Source organism: Ceratotherium simum, chromosome 31 (assembly GCF_057802395.1).
Source record: "Ceratotherium simum simum isolate JZ-2026a chromosome 31, ASM5780239v1, whole genome shotgun sequence".
NCBI lineage: Eukaryota > Metazoa > Chordata > Mammalia > Perissodactyla > Rhinocerotidae > Ceratotherium > Ceratotherium simum.
In genome coordinates, this window is record NC_141930.1 from 28,978,160 (window position 1) to 28,993,042 (window position 14,883).

The following is a 14,883-nucleotide window of genomic DNA, read 5'->3' on the forward strand; positions in this document are numbered from 1 at the left end:
TGTTTTATGAGTTAGAGGTAATTTGTATAAAGTGCCAAAGCACAAAAGAGAACACTGAGCAAATGGTGGGTGATGAGTGTCTTTGTGTATTTATAATCACCATTTGCAACAAGAAGAATGGCAAGGCCTGTCTTCACTTAATCTAAAAACTTCAGACAACCAAAATGTAGGCGATAGAGAACTGGAGTCTCCATTCAACTGGGCAGAAGAAAATGAAGATACTAAAGGGAAAGGTAGGTGTTGTGATCTCTGAGAGATGCTGTTGGCTGAGAATGCAAGAAACTGACTGGTTGTGGAACATGGCAGTTAAAATCATAAGGGCTGGGGAGCTGAGCTATAGGATGAGCATTTGTTTTAATTCATTCTAACAGATCAGATGCTGGTGTTTCAGTACTGACTATCTTTTAACAGCTACTGCCCCGGATGTAGTATGTTCAAACAATGGAAACATAAGGGAAAGCCATCACCACAGGCGAAACTGGAAATGGGTTTATACTTACGTTTAATGCCCTCGCGATCTATCCCACCATGTAAGCAAATAAATATGGTCCCTCCTTTTATGGACCCCTTATACACTCTTGGAACAGGAGTCAAGGCTTCTGTGGTATAGGATCTCCCGTAGAAGAAGGCCTATGCTTTTCCAGTGGGATTCTGATAGAGCCTAGGGAAGTGTGCTTGGAGGGGCTACGGAAGCACCAAGTGTCCCCTTCTACTAAGGACACTGGTGTCAAGCCTACAAGTTTTACTTTAGGTCTAGTGGGCTTCAAGTTCATAAGAAAGGAAAAAGGCACATTTTCTCCTCTTCCTTCCTCCTCTACTCCTACATCCTCCCTTGGGAAACCAAACCATCTAAGGAAAGAGAAGGTTGGTCTTCTTTGGAGCAGGTAACTTTGCAATATGGGTCACAGCAGGAGAGTGGTTTTCAAGCCTGGGCACACATTGTATTCACGGGGGAAGCTTTTCAAGCGTGCTGACATACACCCCTCACTGCAGAACAGTGAGGGCAGGATCTTGGGGGAAGGGGAGCTGGGAGTCTCTGTTTCAAGTTCTCAGTAAGGATCTGGGATGTGATGATGTAAGCCACTCTGCACAGCACTGGAGACCCTAAGATTTTACAAACACCTTCTCAGCCCCTCATTTTGCCTGTCAGTCATGAGGAGGCTGGAATCCTACTGCCGAAGGAAGAGACTGTGCTTGCTGTCCACTGAGTACTCTGGGCCTGAGCACGTGCCGAGTGAGTGACGAGGCCCAAGGTGACGAAGGAGACCCTTGGAGGAAAGGGTCACATACTTGACTGAGAGGGAAAGTTGAATGTAAAATGGCAAAAGGAAGCAGCATTGAGAGAAGAAAAACAAGGTGAAGATAAATTTAGTAATTTTCTAGAGACTTCTTTTTGCTTTAGGGATTCTTTACATTGTCTCTCCAAGTAACACAGTGGGTCATATGTGTGATTCTGAAGTAAAATGTGAACAGATGGGTATATGCAGAAAACGTACCATTGTGAATCAAGCTATGCCAACATTATATGATGATAATACTCTATCTTTGTGAATACGGCACTTGTGAATCAAGAATTTTAAAAGAGATATTAAAAAAAATCACACAGGAAAAGAAGTTAAAATTTAGGGGAAAGTAGAATATTTTATCCCTTCCCCTAGGCACCCAACACCTAGCCAACACATACAAAATGAAATTTTAATGGTGCTTGCTAAGGCTATTTGAAAACAAATCCTATTTGGCTCCCATAAAGGGATGGTCAGATGTCCAGGCCATCAACTCCTCAGTTCTCCAATCTGAAAACACTGAAAGGATGGAGGTAGAACTTGTACAAGTTTTTTAAACAACGTAACTATATGGAATCACCTCTCATTTTCCCCCAGCTGGTACTCATTTTTATGTTGGAAATGTTAAACACAAGTAAAAAGCTTGAGATGTTATTGGGCCAGGTATATTAAAATAAAATCACAAAATAGAAATATTATGTATATACACAACAGTAGAGTGAAACATGATGTGATATAGCATTTCCCATTCTAAGCGTACAGTAGAAAAGTTTAGTAAACAAAACCTCTCGCATCTCTTGCTACAGTCGCTCATCTGAGCCTCAAGTCACTCATTTTCCCTTATATTCTTGTATAAATAGTCTCACACACATCTTACACAATTTAGAAAAGATTGCTGAATCACAAAAATAACCCAGAATATGGCATTTTTACTTTCTAAAGTACAACTAAAGTTAATATTTGATCATTAAAATAATGTTCAAATCATTCAAAGCAATAAAGAAAACTCTTGTGTTTTATAAGGCCCTATCAGGTTCTGCAGAGATTAAATCTTACTGTTCTTCCACACTACATAGTCAAAAAAGTCTGTATTTAGGAAACTGTGGAATTGAAAAGCTGGACCATTAAAAACATTCCTTCTGAAGAGAGAGCAGTTTCTGAGGGTTTTCTCCCTTTCCAGGGAGCTCTGGGCAAGCCGCAGTCGGTGGGCTCCTCGTCACCTAGCACAGCAGCTCTGCATGCTCACCAATGACGCTTCTACAGGGAAGTGCCACTGCTGCCTCCTATCTGGGGTCCGAGCAGTCCCCACGGAAGGAAAATGTTTAACAGTCTCAGATTTTAGGGGGACGGGAGATCACTGAAATCTGGGAAAGATATTTTTAAGCTTCTGACTTTACCTGCAAAATCTAACAGGTTGGATTAGTAATTTTTTAACAAATAAGCCAAAGGACAGAGAAAATACAAAGAAGTGTCATGATCTGCACCTGGTTATTTCACCTTCATGAGTGAGTTTAGTTCTGCTCCTGTTGGGGATTTATTGAAATGGCCCACACATCCAATTGCAAACAGGAGGCCAAAGTGGGTGCATTTTGGATAGAACAGCTGTTTTCTTTTCAGAAGGTTGTATTCAGATGTGGGTCTAGTAAAGCAAGATTGCCAGCCGGGAGCCAACCGAGCTGCAAACCGTGGGCATCAGCCTATGGGAAGAGAATCCTTTTCCATGTAGAGAGTGTTCTTCCTGAGTAATTCAGCCTCACTTCCAGGAAGCAGGGACGGTGGATCATCCCAGCACATGAAATGACTGGTGCAATCAGTGATTGTTATTTTTTCTTTTTTAACGAGGCAGCCGTCCCTGCGAATGGCTATGAGTCTTCCTGAGCTCTAAGGCTGCTGCTGATACTGCCCTTCCGTGGCAGTGTAGAAATCATCCAGGACGCTCTGTAAGTAATCAAACGTCGGCCTCTCTTCCGCCTTCTCTTTCCAGCACATTTTCATGATGTCATAGAGCTCATCCGGGCAGTTCTCCATGCGGGGCATCCTGTAGCCCTGCGACAGGGCGGTCATCACGTCCGCGTTAGTTCTCCCTAAGGCAAAACAAAGCCATACTATTTAGAAAGCTGACCGAGGTCAAGCATCGTGGTAGTCTTTTTGCTACCCACATCCTGCATCCATCGCTGAAGCAGGCTTTAGAGGCTGTTAGGGCTGACCTGTGTTCCCCTGCAGATTCTTATGTTGAAGTCCTGGCCCCCAGTACCTCAGATGTGACTGTATTTAGAGATAAGGACTTTAAAGAGGTAATTGAGTTAAAATGAGCCCTAACCCAATCTTACTGGTGTCCTTATAAAAGAGGAGACTAGGACAGAGAGAGATGCCGAGAATGCACGTGCACAGAGGCTAGGCTGCAGGAAGACAGGGAGGAGATGGCCATCTGCGAGTTAAGGAGAAGCCTCCGGAGAAACCAGCCCTGCTGTCACCTCGATCTCAGACTTCTGGCTTCCAGAACTGCGAGAAAATACATTTCTGTTGTTTAAGCCACCTGGTCTGTGGTATTTTGTTATGGTAGCCCTAGAAACTGATATGGAGGCTAAGGACATTTCTATAAGCAGCTAAACGTATAAATTTTAGTATGAAGGGGATGAAGACAGCATTCAGTTTGCCCAAGTGAAAACAGGCAAACGTGGTAAGTAGAAGACACAGCAAATCCTCTTTAATGACAAAAGGACACTGGACTTGCCTGACCTTTTGAATGAACTATTCAGGCCCAACTCCAACCCTGAATCTCCATTTCTTTTGTGGTATTTTTGTCAGCTTCATACATATAGCAAAAAAATTCATTTTTACATACATTATCTCATGCCAATTTTTTTTAATAATCTGCTTTTCATTGTAAGTTTACTTAAACAAGTCAGGACCCTTCAATCAGCCAGACAAATTGATTATGTCCCAATCATTAGATTGTCCCATCTTTAGTACTGGCCAGAGTCAAAGCTCACACGGACCATGGGGTGTGCACACTCTCCCACCCGGTGGGAACTAGGGTGTTCACGATTCCTACTGAATTCTGCAAGAGGACTGATCCTGGAGGAGGGCTTTTAACATGGTCAATGGTCTCAGGGTACTGCAGAAGGTGAACTGTCCATTCTTAATACTGAGAACAGCTTTAAGGAACAAAAGATCATTTCATTAACATTTCCCTCCATTATTAAAATGGGATAGAGAAATGTGCCTATTTAGCAGTACCTCTCCACATCTGTATGTTTTGCCTGTTTTCTGGATACCTTACTCTATGGATATGAGCTCCTGTGAGAGGAGCTGTATTTCATGTGGAATATGTACAATATCTGGCATGTGAAGAACTCCATTCATCACAACAATTTCCTTTCCATAGCTATCTCCTTTCTGTAGCCACAGACTTGACCACTAGTGGTCACTGGAAAGATTCTAAAGGATAGCTAGTACTTTAGGGGAAATGTCTTTTACTAGATTTGAAACAGAACCTTATTTTGAATTTATTCTCTAATCTGTTTTCAAATGGTGGGTCATCACCCACTTGGGATCAACAAATTGATATTTTAGGGAGCTACCAATATTTAAAAAAATAAATTATAACAGAATAAAATAAAAAAGATCAGGATGCACTGCACATAGTAAAAGTTGGTGTGGTTCTGTGAAATGTTCATTTTATATATGGAGGGGGTTTCTGTATATTTGTTACTGTGGGTCATGACCAGTGACCGCTGAACTCCCCTGCCTTTAACTAACCTTTCTGCTTCTAAGGACACAGTGACTGAAGGGCCCTGCCTGGCTTTAAACCCCTGGAAGAAGACGGGGTTATTTCTGTCTTGGAAGAGCCCTTGTTTTTGAAACTGAAAGATCCAAACAAACTTTATAATTGTTAAAATCTCTTGAAAGTTATTTACGTGGTGAATTAATTTTGCTCAAGTCTACTTCTGAAACACCATCTTCAAATATTTGTGTAACCGGAATGTTCTAACTGGAAGACTTCATTTGATTCCCATTGCTTGAAGCCAAGGGACCGATCTGCATCACTTTCTTTATTTGGGGCTCTGGTCTCCATAAATTATGTGGCTTCAGTATCGCTCTGGCTCCTGTAACTAGCCAAGCTCACCTGGATAAATTTCAGAAGAAATAGCTGTATTTACTTCTACATGGGCATTGGGTGAAGTTCTGGGATCCTGGTGGGAGGACTAACACCCAGGATGACAGAAACAGCAGCTGGACCTACAAACTTGGTTAGGAATACCTCTTTCACTTCCTTCCTGGAGAACCCCAGTTGCATAAAAGGTCAGAATGTGCCCACGGAAGGTAAACCGTGGCACGTTAAGGCCTCCCGTTGCCGCACTACAGAGTTTTCCTTCTTCATTCCTGTATATTCTCCTAACTCTGAAGAACTCCCTCAATGATGCAAATAAAGGCCAGGCATGATCCATCCTGCCTGGGAGATCTGACTTGATAAGACGAATAAAAAGAAGGAAATCTGAAGTCGATCTTTTTAGGTACAAGTAAACCAACACACAAAATGAGGCTATTAAATGACAAATCCTATGGAAGAAAGAAGGAGAGGGGCAGGGAGATCTCAACCAGACCTAAGATTAAACCCAATACTTGGTAACTGGTCTGTTGCTGGGTTAAAGAAAGCAAACAGCCATCGGGTGGTGATCTTAAAAGGTAAGCAATTTCCTATTCCACCCTTCATTCCTTCCACGAGCATTTATTGTACTTATTATGGGTCATGAGCTAGCACTAAGTTCTAAGGGATACAAAGATAATTAAGACAGAGTCTTGTCCTCAAATGGCACACAGCCCAATGGGGAAGATACTTTTAGGAGAGGGAAGTGGGTAGGGAGCAGAGCAGGAAGTGACATCTGAAATGCGTAGGAATTAGCAGAAACTAAGGGTTGGCGAAAGAGCACAGGAAGGAGAAAAATGCAGTACAGCAGAGATTAGAAAAGGATTAGGGGTTTAGCAACAGGAGATGAGAGTGCAGCAGCTCCAGGAACCGTGACAGTCTTGAAAGACACAGGGGCCTTCTGTGTGTGTGTGTGAGGGAGGAAGTACCAACTACCACAGGACCACAGTCTCCCACCAACAATCCTTCCCGAAGGGCAAATTATTTTTTTTTTCTGAGCATTGCTTGTGACTGAGGTGAGCATTTGCAGCAGGATGAGTTTCCTGATTCTGAATCACATGTAGCATTAAGATGCTAGATATATCTGGTAAGAAACAGCCAGAAAAGACATGATGCTTCAGAAAACTTTGTCATTTTCAAACCTCTTTTCTCTTCACGAGAGCAAAGCAAAACAAAACCCCAACCACAAGGTTCCCTCTATTTTCTTTAGAAAATTCATACATAAATATTAACACAGTTTTGCTTTTAAGATAGTGAAGTAAGGATCTTTTGCCTTCCCCCTTTCTTCTGCCTTTAATTCATCCCAAGACAAAAAAGAGAACAAGAAACAGAAACTTCAACTCCATCTTTGATGAAACCAGGAGACACCTGTCAGCCAGAGGCAGAAGTGGTCTGAGCCAAGAGGAGGAACGTGAAACCAAAGCGCCTAAAAGAGGGGACACCGACAACAGGCAAGATGCTTTATCGCCCCCGGCCTTGAGAAGGGTCCACGCAGAGTCACCACACATGCAAAGGAAGGGGTGAGGTCGGGGGCCGCACACAGGACTGTGCCCAGAGCCTCCCTGGCGGGTGCCCAGGTTAACACTAGAGAAACTGAAGGAGAGAAGCTCCATGCTCAGGAACGCCAGGCCCAGTGGCGGAGGGGGTAGAGTGTGGGATGGAGACTGGGAGTGAGGAGAAAGGCTGAACATGAAGAAGTGAGACACTGCTGACACCTGCCACAACATGGATGAGCCTTGAGGACATTATGCTGAGTGGAATAAGCCAGACACAAAAGGACAAATACTGTATGATTCCACTTACCGGAGGGACCTAGAGTAGGCAAATTCATAGAGACGGAAAGTAAAATAGAGGTTGCCAGGGGCTGGGGGGAGGGGGAATGGGGAGTTAGTGTTTAATGGGTACAGTTTCAGTTTGGGAAGATGACAAAGTTCTGGAAACGGATAGTGGTGATGGATGCACAATACTGTGAATGTACTAAATGCCACTGAATTGTCCACTTGAAAATGGTTAAAATGGTAAATCTTATTCTGTGTCTATTCTACCACAATACAAAAGAAAAAAAAAAAAAGACACTGATGTCCCCTCCCCAGTGAGCCTCCAGAATGCTGATAGCCAGACTCGTACCCCACAGGCAGGGCCTAGAAGATTCTCTTCTGAAGGAACTAAATGGTCCCAGAGAACAGACCTGGAGATCCTGACTTGTGAGGGGGCTGACAAGTTACCCTGGTGGTCCAGAGACCCTCGTTCCCATGAGACATCTCATCAAAGGAAGGGCAGGAAAGTAAGCGGTACAGAGGGATAGAATGACAGGGACAGAAGAGCAGACGTGAGACTCAGAGAATCACCCCAGGAGGTCTACCATCCTGCCAGCAAGTGACTCAGAAAGAGAACAGAAAACGGGGAGGAGAAAATTTTCAAAGAAGCAATACTATACGAACATTTCCCAGAATTTATGGCTACAAGTTTCCAAATAGAAAGGACAAAACCAGTACCTAGCATAACATAAAAATGACAAAATGCCACACCAAGGTACACTGTCGTGAGATTTCAGGAATAAAGAGAGATCCCAAGTTCTTCCCCAGAGGAAACAAGATCCCAGGTAGAGGCAGGATTCAGAAGCCACCAGCCTTCGGCCCAGCCACTTCAGATGCTGGATTCAGTGGAGGAGGTAGTTTACAATTCTAGGTGAAAATGTTTGCTGTTCTAGCATTCATAACATAAGCAAATTTGGTAACTGTACTTATTTAGCTATTTAATTTTATTTAAGTCATGAGTCTCTCAAGAAAAATCCTATTTGGGAATGCATTCTATCTTCTAAGTATGAGTTAGGAGGAGAATATTAACTTTGATGCCTCAAATCTTCATGAGGAAACTCCCAAGTCACGTACAGCAAGAATTGTGATAAACCATCTTGAAGCATTTGGTGCTCACTCGTCAGTGAGAACAAGAGATTGCTTGAAGAAAGCAATTCCTCACAGCTTTGAGTCTATGGGGCTAAACATTTTAAAACACAACAAAAAATTGTTGAAATGGACCAATAGTAATTGAAGACAAAAGATTTTTGAGATTTGCCCAAAATACGATTAATAGGTGCAAAGCCTTTTTCTAGAAATCATGTTACGAAAAAGCCTTTTCCTGAATTATATTTGACGTGCACAGAAGTTCATGGTATTGGATGTGCCTGCTCAAAGTATCTATTTCAACGAGTAGGACTGCAAATGGGACACGACACTCCTACACTATCTTATCACACATTTAGTATCTGACTTCTAGAATTTTAGTACATTTTATTGACAAAATTGCATATGTAATTTATTCTCGTATTCCCAGAAGTTTGTTCTTTGTTGGTGCTAACAGTTCCGGCATCCAGCTGATATGTGTATCTGGTATACCTCTAATTATATATGCATGGATATTCCTAGAATGATACACCAAAAATTGATAACGTGATTGCTGATGGCGGGGAGTTGTGTGGCTGGAGGATTGGGGTGAAAGACACACCTTTCACATATACCTCTTTGTATCACCTGAATTTAGAACCTTGTGATCATATACTTATTTAATAATAAGTAAAATTGGGGAAAAAACTCTACTTAAGAAATAATAGTATGAAGATAATATTTAGAACTATGAGCAGCAAATATTAGAATAAATAACCAAGATTCCTGAAAGTAGATGCTTTTGAGAAGCATCAGCAAGCATGAGGCAATTTTTTATTAGAAGTCTTTTTGCACTACCTCATTCTTTAATGTGCATATATTACTTAGACAAGAATTAAAATATTTAATAAAAACATGGTTGTAAAAAACTAGAAACTTCAGAAATTTATTAAGAAGAAAATTAATATAACCTATTATCTCATTGCCCAAAGATAGTAACATTTTGATATATTACCCCTTTTAGTCTTTTTTTCTCTAAAAATATGTGTTCAGTTTATATATGGCTTTCTTAATTATTTTCTGTTTTTTTCCTCTTTTATAGTATTCCCTTTTTATTTTGCAAAGCTAGGCACATAGCTTCCAAACTACTTAAAAAAAAAACAACAACAGGGGCCGGCCCCATGGCGTAGTGGTTAAGTGCGTACGCTCTGCTGCTGATGGCCCGGGTTCGGATCCCAGGCGCACACTGACGCACTACTTGTCAGGCCATGCTGTGGCGGCGTCCCATATAAAATGGAGGAAGATTGGCATGGATGTTAGCTCAGGGCTGATCTTCTTCACAAAAAAAAAAAAAAAAGAAGAAGAAAAAAAACAACAACATATCCAGCACTTTTCCTTGCAAAGAAAATATCCTCAGATGACTCAATTATCAGTGAGGTCTCCCCCATAAGCAGTTTTCTAACAGTGATGGAAATGGCACATTTTGGCAATGTTCACCAACTTCTGTGCTGTCTGTGAATCGAGTCCTTTGATATTTAAGTCATTAGGATTGTTCAACTGTTCACATGTCCTCATGCTAGAGGCTCTCCTAACACACAACTCTTGTGACTGGAAACCAAAGCAATATAGAACTCCCAAAGATATCGGACATCCCCAGAACTTGCAAAGGACAAGCTAACCAGGGAACAGACCAGCCAATGGCTTCTGGTTGGTCCTATCATATATTTTTTGTGATTTGCACCATTTTTCTACTGGTTCTTTTTCATCTTTTATGATTTTTCACCCAAAATATTTTAAATCCTAGGCACTGAGCACAGTGGGTGAGAGCCAGATCTTGGGAGGCCCATGGGTCTGGAGTTCAGAAGCTCCGCCAGGAGCTAGCAAGGCATTTCTGGGCAACAGTCTCCTTCTCTGAGCCTCAGGGGCCTTGTATGTACATCATTGTGGAGTATGTCATACCACACAACATCGTTTTATGAGGTTATATGTCTATTTGATCAGGTATCAGATTATATATATAATCTGAATATATAATCTTTCTCTACAGATATAGATTATAGATATAAATATCAGACATCAGGGTTGATCAATAAATATTTCTCCTGTTTTATAGTAGTGTTATTCATTAACTTCAGGGTCTATAGCAAAGTGGCACTCAGAATATGAAATGTCGGCACAAGAGAGATTTCACGGGACAGTCAGCCCACTTTGCAGGCACCCCCTGAAGGCTCTCCCCTCCCAGCTGGGCCCCCGTCATCCCCCACTTCTCTATGGCTCATCCCCAAAGAGCAGTGAGGGTGATCAGGAGTGGGGAGACAACATTGCTGCTCTGTCCAAAAGCCTTCCATGGCTTCCATCTCAAGCAGAGTAAAATGCTAAGCTCCTCCATGGCCTCTAAGGCTCTCCCATCCACTCCACCCCCAATTCCATGGCCTCCTCCATCACTCGCACCTCCTTCTTTCTCATCCATAGCATGGAGTCTATCTTACAATTAAATGGCTTAGATGAGTCATTCATTCATTCAGCAAATACTCACGGAGGCCCAAATCATGTGGCGTCCTGCTCCTGTTCAGGAACCCATGCACTGGCTGTTTCCCCTGTGGGACACTCAGCCCCTGGACAGCCCCACGGATCCCTCGCTCACTCACTGAGTCCCTGCTGCTGCCAGGACCACTGTATAAAATCAGCAACCCTCCCTCTCCACTTGCCAATCCCTAATCCACTCCAGGCACTGTCCATAGTGCACTTCACCATCCAACACACTGTAGTCTACTTGATTATTATCAGTCTCTCCCTCCTGGAATATTAGCTCTCAAGGGCAGGAGCTGTGACGGGCTGTACCTGGGTACCTCAAGAGTGCCTGTCACCTGCAGATACTTTTTGAATGAGAGAATGATTTAAACACTAAAGATTTAATTTTAAATTCACCTTATCTATCGATTTTGTTAAAAGCCAAACATTAATAAGAATGTGAAGGCTTTGGGGGAAATCCCTCTTCTTGCACATTCCAGCACAGATCCTGGAAAAAGGGATGATTGGCAGAATCTGGAATTCTCCAAGGGCTTTGGGTGTCAGGAATCTGGAAATATGGAATGATGTCCTCATATCCAGTAAGTTAAAGATCTGAAGGATCTTTCACTGATAAACAGAGGTAGGTATTTCCTGAAGAGTCAGAGACTCCAAAGTACTTTATACAAACCTCTGTTTTAAAATTAACCAAAAAGCATCGCAAGTTCTCATTTCTATGTCTCTTTCCTCTTTCATCAGGTGCACTGCTTAGGAGGAAAGCCTATGTCTAATCCTCTAATCCATCCTCATATCTGCAATTCCTACGATGGTGCCAGGTACACTCTAGGCGTTAAGTAAGTGGCAGAATTAATTAGTGAAGAAAAAGAATATGCACTCAATCAAGTAAGAAGGCAGAGAAGGGTCTAAGCATATCTTAGAACCCTTTCCACTAAAATAGTCAAAATCAAGTTCTAGCCCAAAGGGCTCATTCTTAGCTTTTGGATACGGGTTTATTTTTTTTATGCCTCATGCCATTTGGCTTTTTCTATACACACCACTTGAATGGACACAGCTAGGTAAACCATACCTGGGTAGGGGATTTTCCCATAGGTGACGATTTCATACAGGAGGATGCCGAAGGACCACACGTCAGACTTGATAGTGAAACACCCAAAGTTGATGGCTTCTGGAGCGGTCCACTTGATGGGGAATTTAGCACCTACGGGAGAAGACACGTGAGTCTTACTTGGGCCTCTGGGCTGAAACAAAAAGTCAGGGGCATTTGACCCTCATGCTTTCTTTCTTTGGGGGAAATTTTAATTATTTATTTTGAATAGGTAACATATACACATAGTACAAAAGAGAGATGGTACAAAATGTTATACTAAAAATGTGTGCCTCCCTCCTGTCTTTCCCTTTGGGGCATTCCCCTCTTAAGAAGCAAACTTTCCTGGGTATCCTCCCAGAGACATCAGAACGAGCCCACTTTAAACAAGAAAGAACATGACACAAAAGGAGAGACATTTGTTCTCAGCTTGTACATTTTGCCCTCAACACCAGTCTCTAAAGCATATATCTCTAGTGTTCACATTTTCTCTAACGAATCCATACCATGTTTACCTGGAATATAAATCTCTTCTGATGTGTATATTCTTGTAGATAAACCTCTTTAAGCCTGTACTAATAGGAATTTTAGATGCCACTCCATACTTTAATGTCTCGTGCTCTCATTTGACAAGACCAAACATTATTACACTTTCAGGAACTGGGTAGGATGCTGATCTTCCCAGAATGAGATAGCAATGACACTAGGTTTCTCATGAGGAGTTGGCGAGGTTAAGGGACACTCAGCTACCAGTTCACATGAGAGGCAAACCCGGCCAGGGGGAACTCTCAGTGTTACGTTGAGGAAAGTAGGGGCTCAGGCACAGACTCTCATTCCTATACCCTGGAAAGGCTAGGAGTTTCCACCAACCATATTTAAAACTTTTAAACATATTTGCCTTTATTATGTTTTTGCTTTAGAATTTTTTGTGGTGTCAGACCAAAACTGGAAATCTGAATAAGAACAATAAGGATAGCAGAAAGCCTCGAGGGGCAGCTATCGTGTGCCGGGCACTCACTGTGTACATCCTGGCATTAACCCCCCTTCCCCCTACCAGTCCCCCCCACTTCCCCAGGCAGCAGTGGGCAGGGCAGGGCGCTTGGTCAGGTCCGAAACCCGCAGCTGGGGTGTGAACCCCAGTTCTGCTGTTTCCAGCTGGGTGTGACCCTGGCAAGTCACTCACTGACTTTGTGCCTCCTTGGCACCTCCATCTGTGAAGTGAGGAAACAGAAACTCCCCCCATTGCTGTCAGTGTTAAGTGGGTTCACCTGCACCCTTGGCACAGTGTAAATAGCAGGGAAAGATAAATATCACTGCTGTCGCCCTGACATGGTTACTGTTTAATTCTAGAGCCCGAGTTCTCTGCACTAGGCCACCTCTCTCCATGAGAACAGTTATTTTTGTGAGACTCTGGGCTTGTCAAATTCAACAAAACCAGTGGAATAAATTCTAGCTCATGTACTTTGAGGCTAGAACTCCTGGGCTTGAATCTTGGCTCTACCACTTACTGTGGGACCTCAGAAGCTGCTGAACCTCTGTTTCCTCATCTATAAGGTAGGAATAATAATAATAATACTTATCACTTAGGGTTGTTGCAAAGATAAATGAGATAATGCAGGAAAAGCACTTCGAGTAGTGCCCGCCACACTGCAAATGCTCACTACAGTTCAGAGATTATTTTTTTAACTCCTTTTCCTCCAACTCTTCTCCTTCACCTGCCTTTCTGCTGAGGATAATGAAGGCCAAGGATAAGTTAAAACCCACCTAGGAGAACACAGGCTTGAGGCAGGAGGAGAACCACCTTAAACATGATGGATGCAAGAGATGCTCAACAAATGAAAACGGTGTTTTCAAACTGTTTGTCACCTCTATAAATCCTGCGGCCATCTTCCAGAAATAACACACAGGTAGTTAAAAGGGAAATAATCCTTGTTTAACAGTTCTTAGGAATGTCAAGAAAGTGCTTGGCTCTTTAGGGAGAGAGCAAGCACTGTAAAAATATTCACTCAACTTCCCTGAGTGAGACTCGCAGAATCTTCAGGTCATAGGCAACATGGATGAGCCTGCAACAGGAAAGGCCGTGGGCCTGGCCACAGAGCCGTGCCAGGGGACTGGGAGGCTCGCGCTTGTCTGTGCGTTTTTGGTTCACGTGTATAATAGGGAATGTGGGAAAATAAAGGAGTGATTTTTGTAGCGTTATATTTACTTCTGTGGGTGTGATAATTTCCATGTTTTGATTTGTAATTAAAAGGCCAGAATATACAATTATTGTCACAAATATTTTCTCTATAGTTAAGGAAAGTGTACTTCATTGCCTGGGTGAAAACATAATATAAACAAAGGATCTTGATCTTGCCAAATCTCTTTTTGTTTTGCTTGCTTAATTGAAATACAAGTGATAGCATTTGTAAACTTTATAAAAGTATCAGGTGGAGTTAATCAAGAGAGTAATTTTTTAAACAGTCATTAAAATAGAACCACAAGCAGCTACTATGGTACATTTTGACTATTTCACCAAATGAGTTCTTTTTTTAATGATGACTATTGTAACTTTCTTAAAAACAGACAAAAACAAAACAAAACTGAACAGTAACTAAACACCTGCAGACTGTCACTACACACCTTCCCTTGCCGTGTACTCGTTATCCTCAATCACCCGAGCCAGGCCAAAATCCGCGATTTTGCACATGAGGGACTCGGAGACCAGCACATTCGCTGCTCGGAGGTCTCGGTGAATGTAGTTCTTCCTCTCGATGTACGCCATTCCCTCCGCAATCTGCAAACAGAAAAAGGCTCTCAGTTTTTGATTAGGCTGTCACAGAGGGCCATCAAGGAAAACCAAAAGTCTTATGAGTTCCTGAAATCCTTTCATGTATATTATTCTGATCACTCAAGTTTTAAAAACTTGGGTAAATTACAGTCACCATTTGGAGTCCTTTCTAAAATAACTGCCCC

General features: G+C 42.3%; 1 protein-coding gene across 3 annotated transcripts in view; it reads right to left on the reverse strand.

Annotated features, from left to right (window-relative positions):
- Positions 1–1,932: 1,932 nt before the first annotated feature.
- LYN (LYN proto-oncogene, Src family tyrosine kinase) overlaps positions 1,933–14,883 on the reverse strand; it is a 112,907-nt gene continuing 99,956 nt past the window's right edge. For all 3 annotated transcript variants that reach the window (XM_087420553.1, XM_087420554.1, XM_087420555.1), the window contains exons 11-13: positions 14,551–14,704; positions 11,911–12,042; positions 1,933–3,367 (exon numbers count right to left, since the gene is read on the reverse strand). In XM_087420553.1, coding sequence (XP_087276679.1) covers positions 3,165–3,367; positions 11,911–12,042; positions 14,551–14,704 — 489 coding nt within the window. In that variant the 3' untranslated portion in view covers positions 1,933–3,164. The remainder of the gene's footprint in view (positions 3,368–11,910; positions 12,043–14,550; positions 14,705–14,883) is intronic.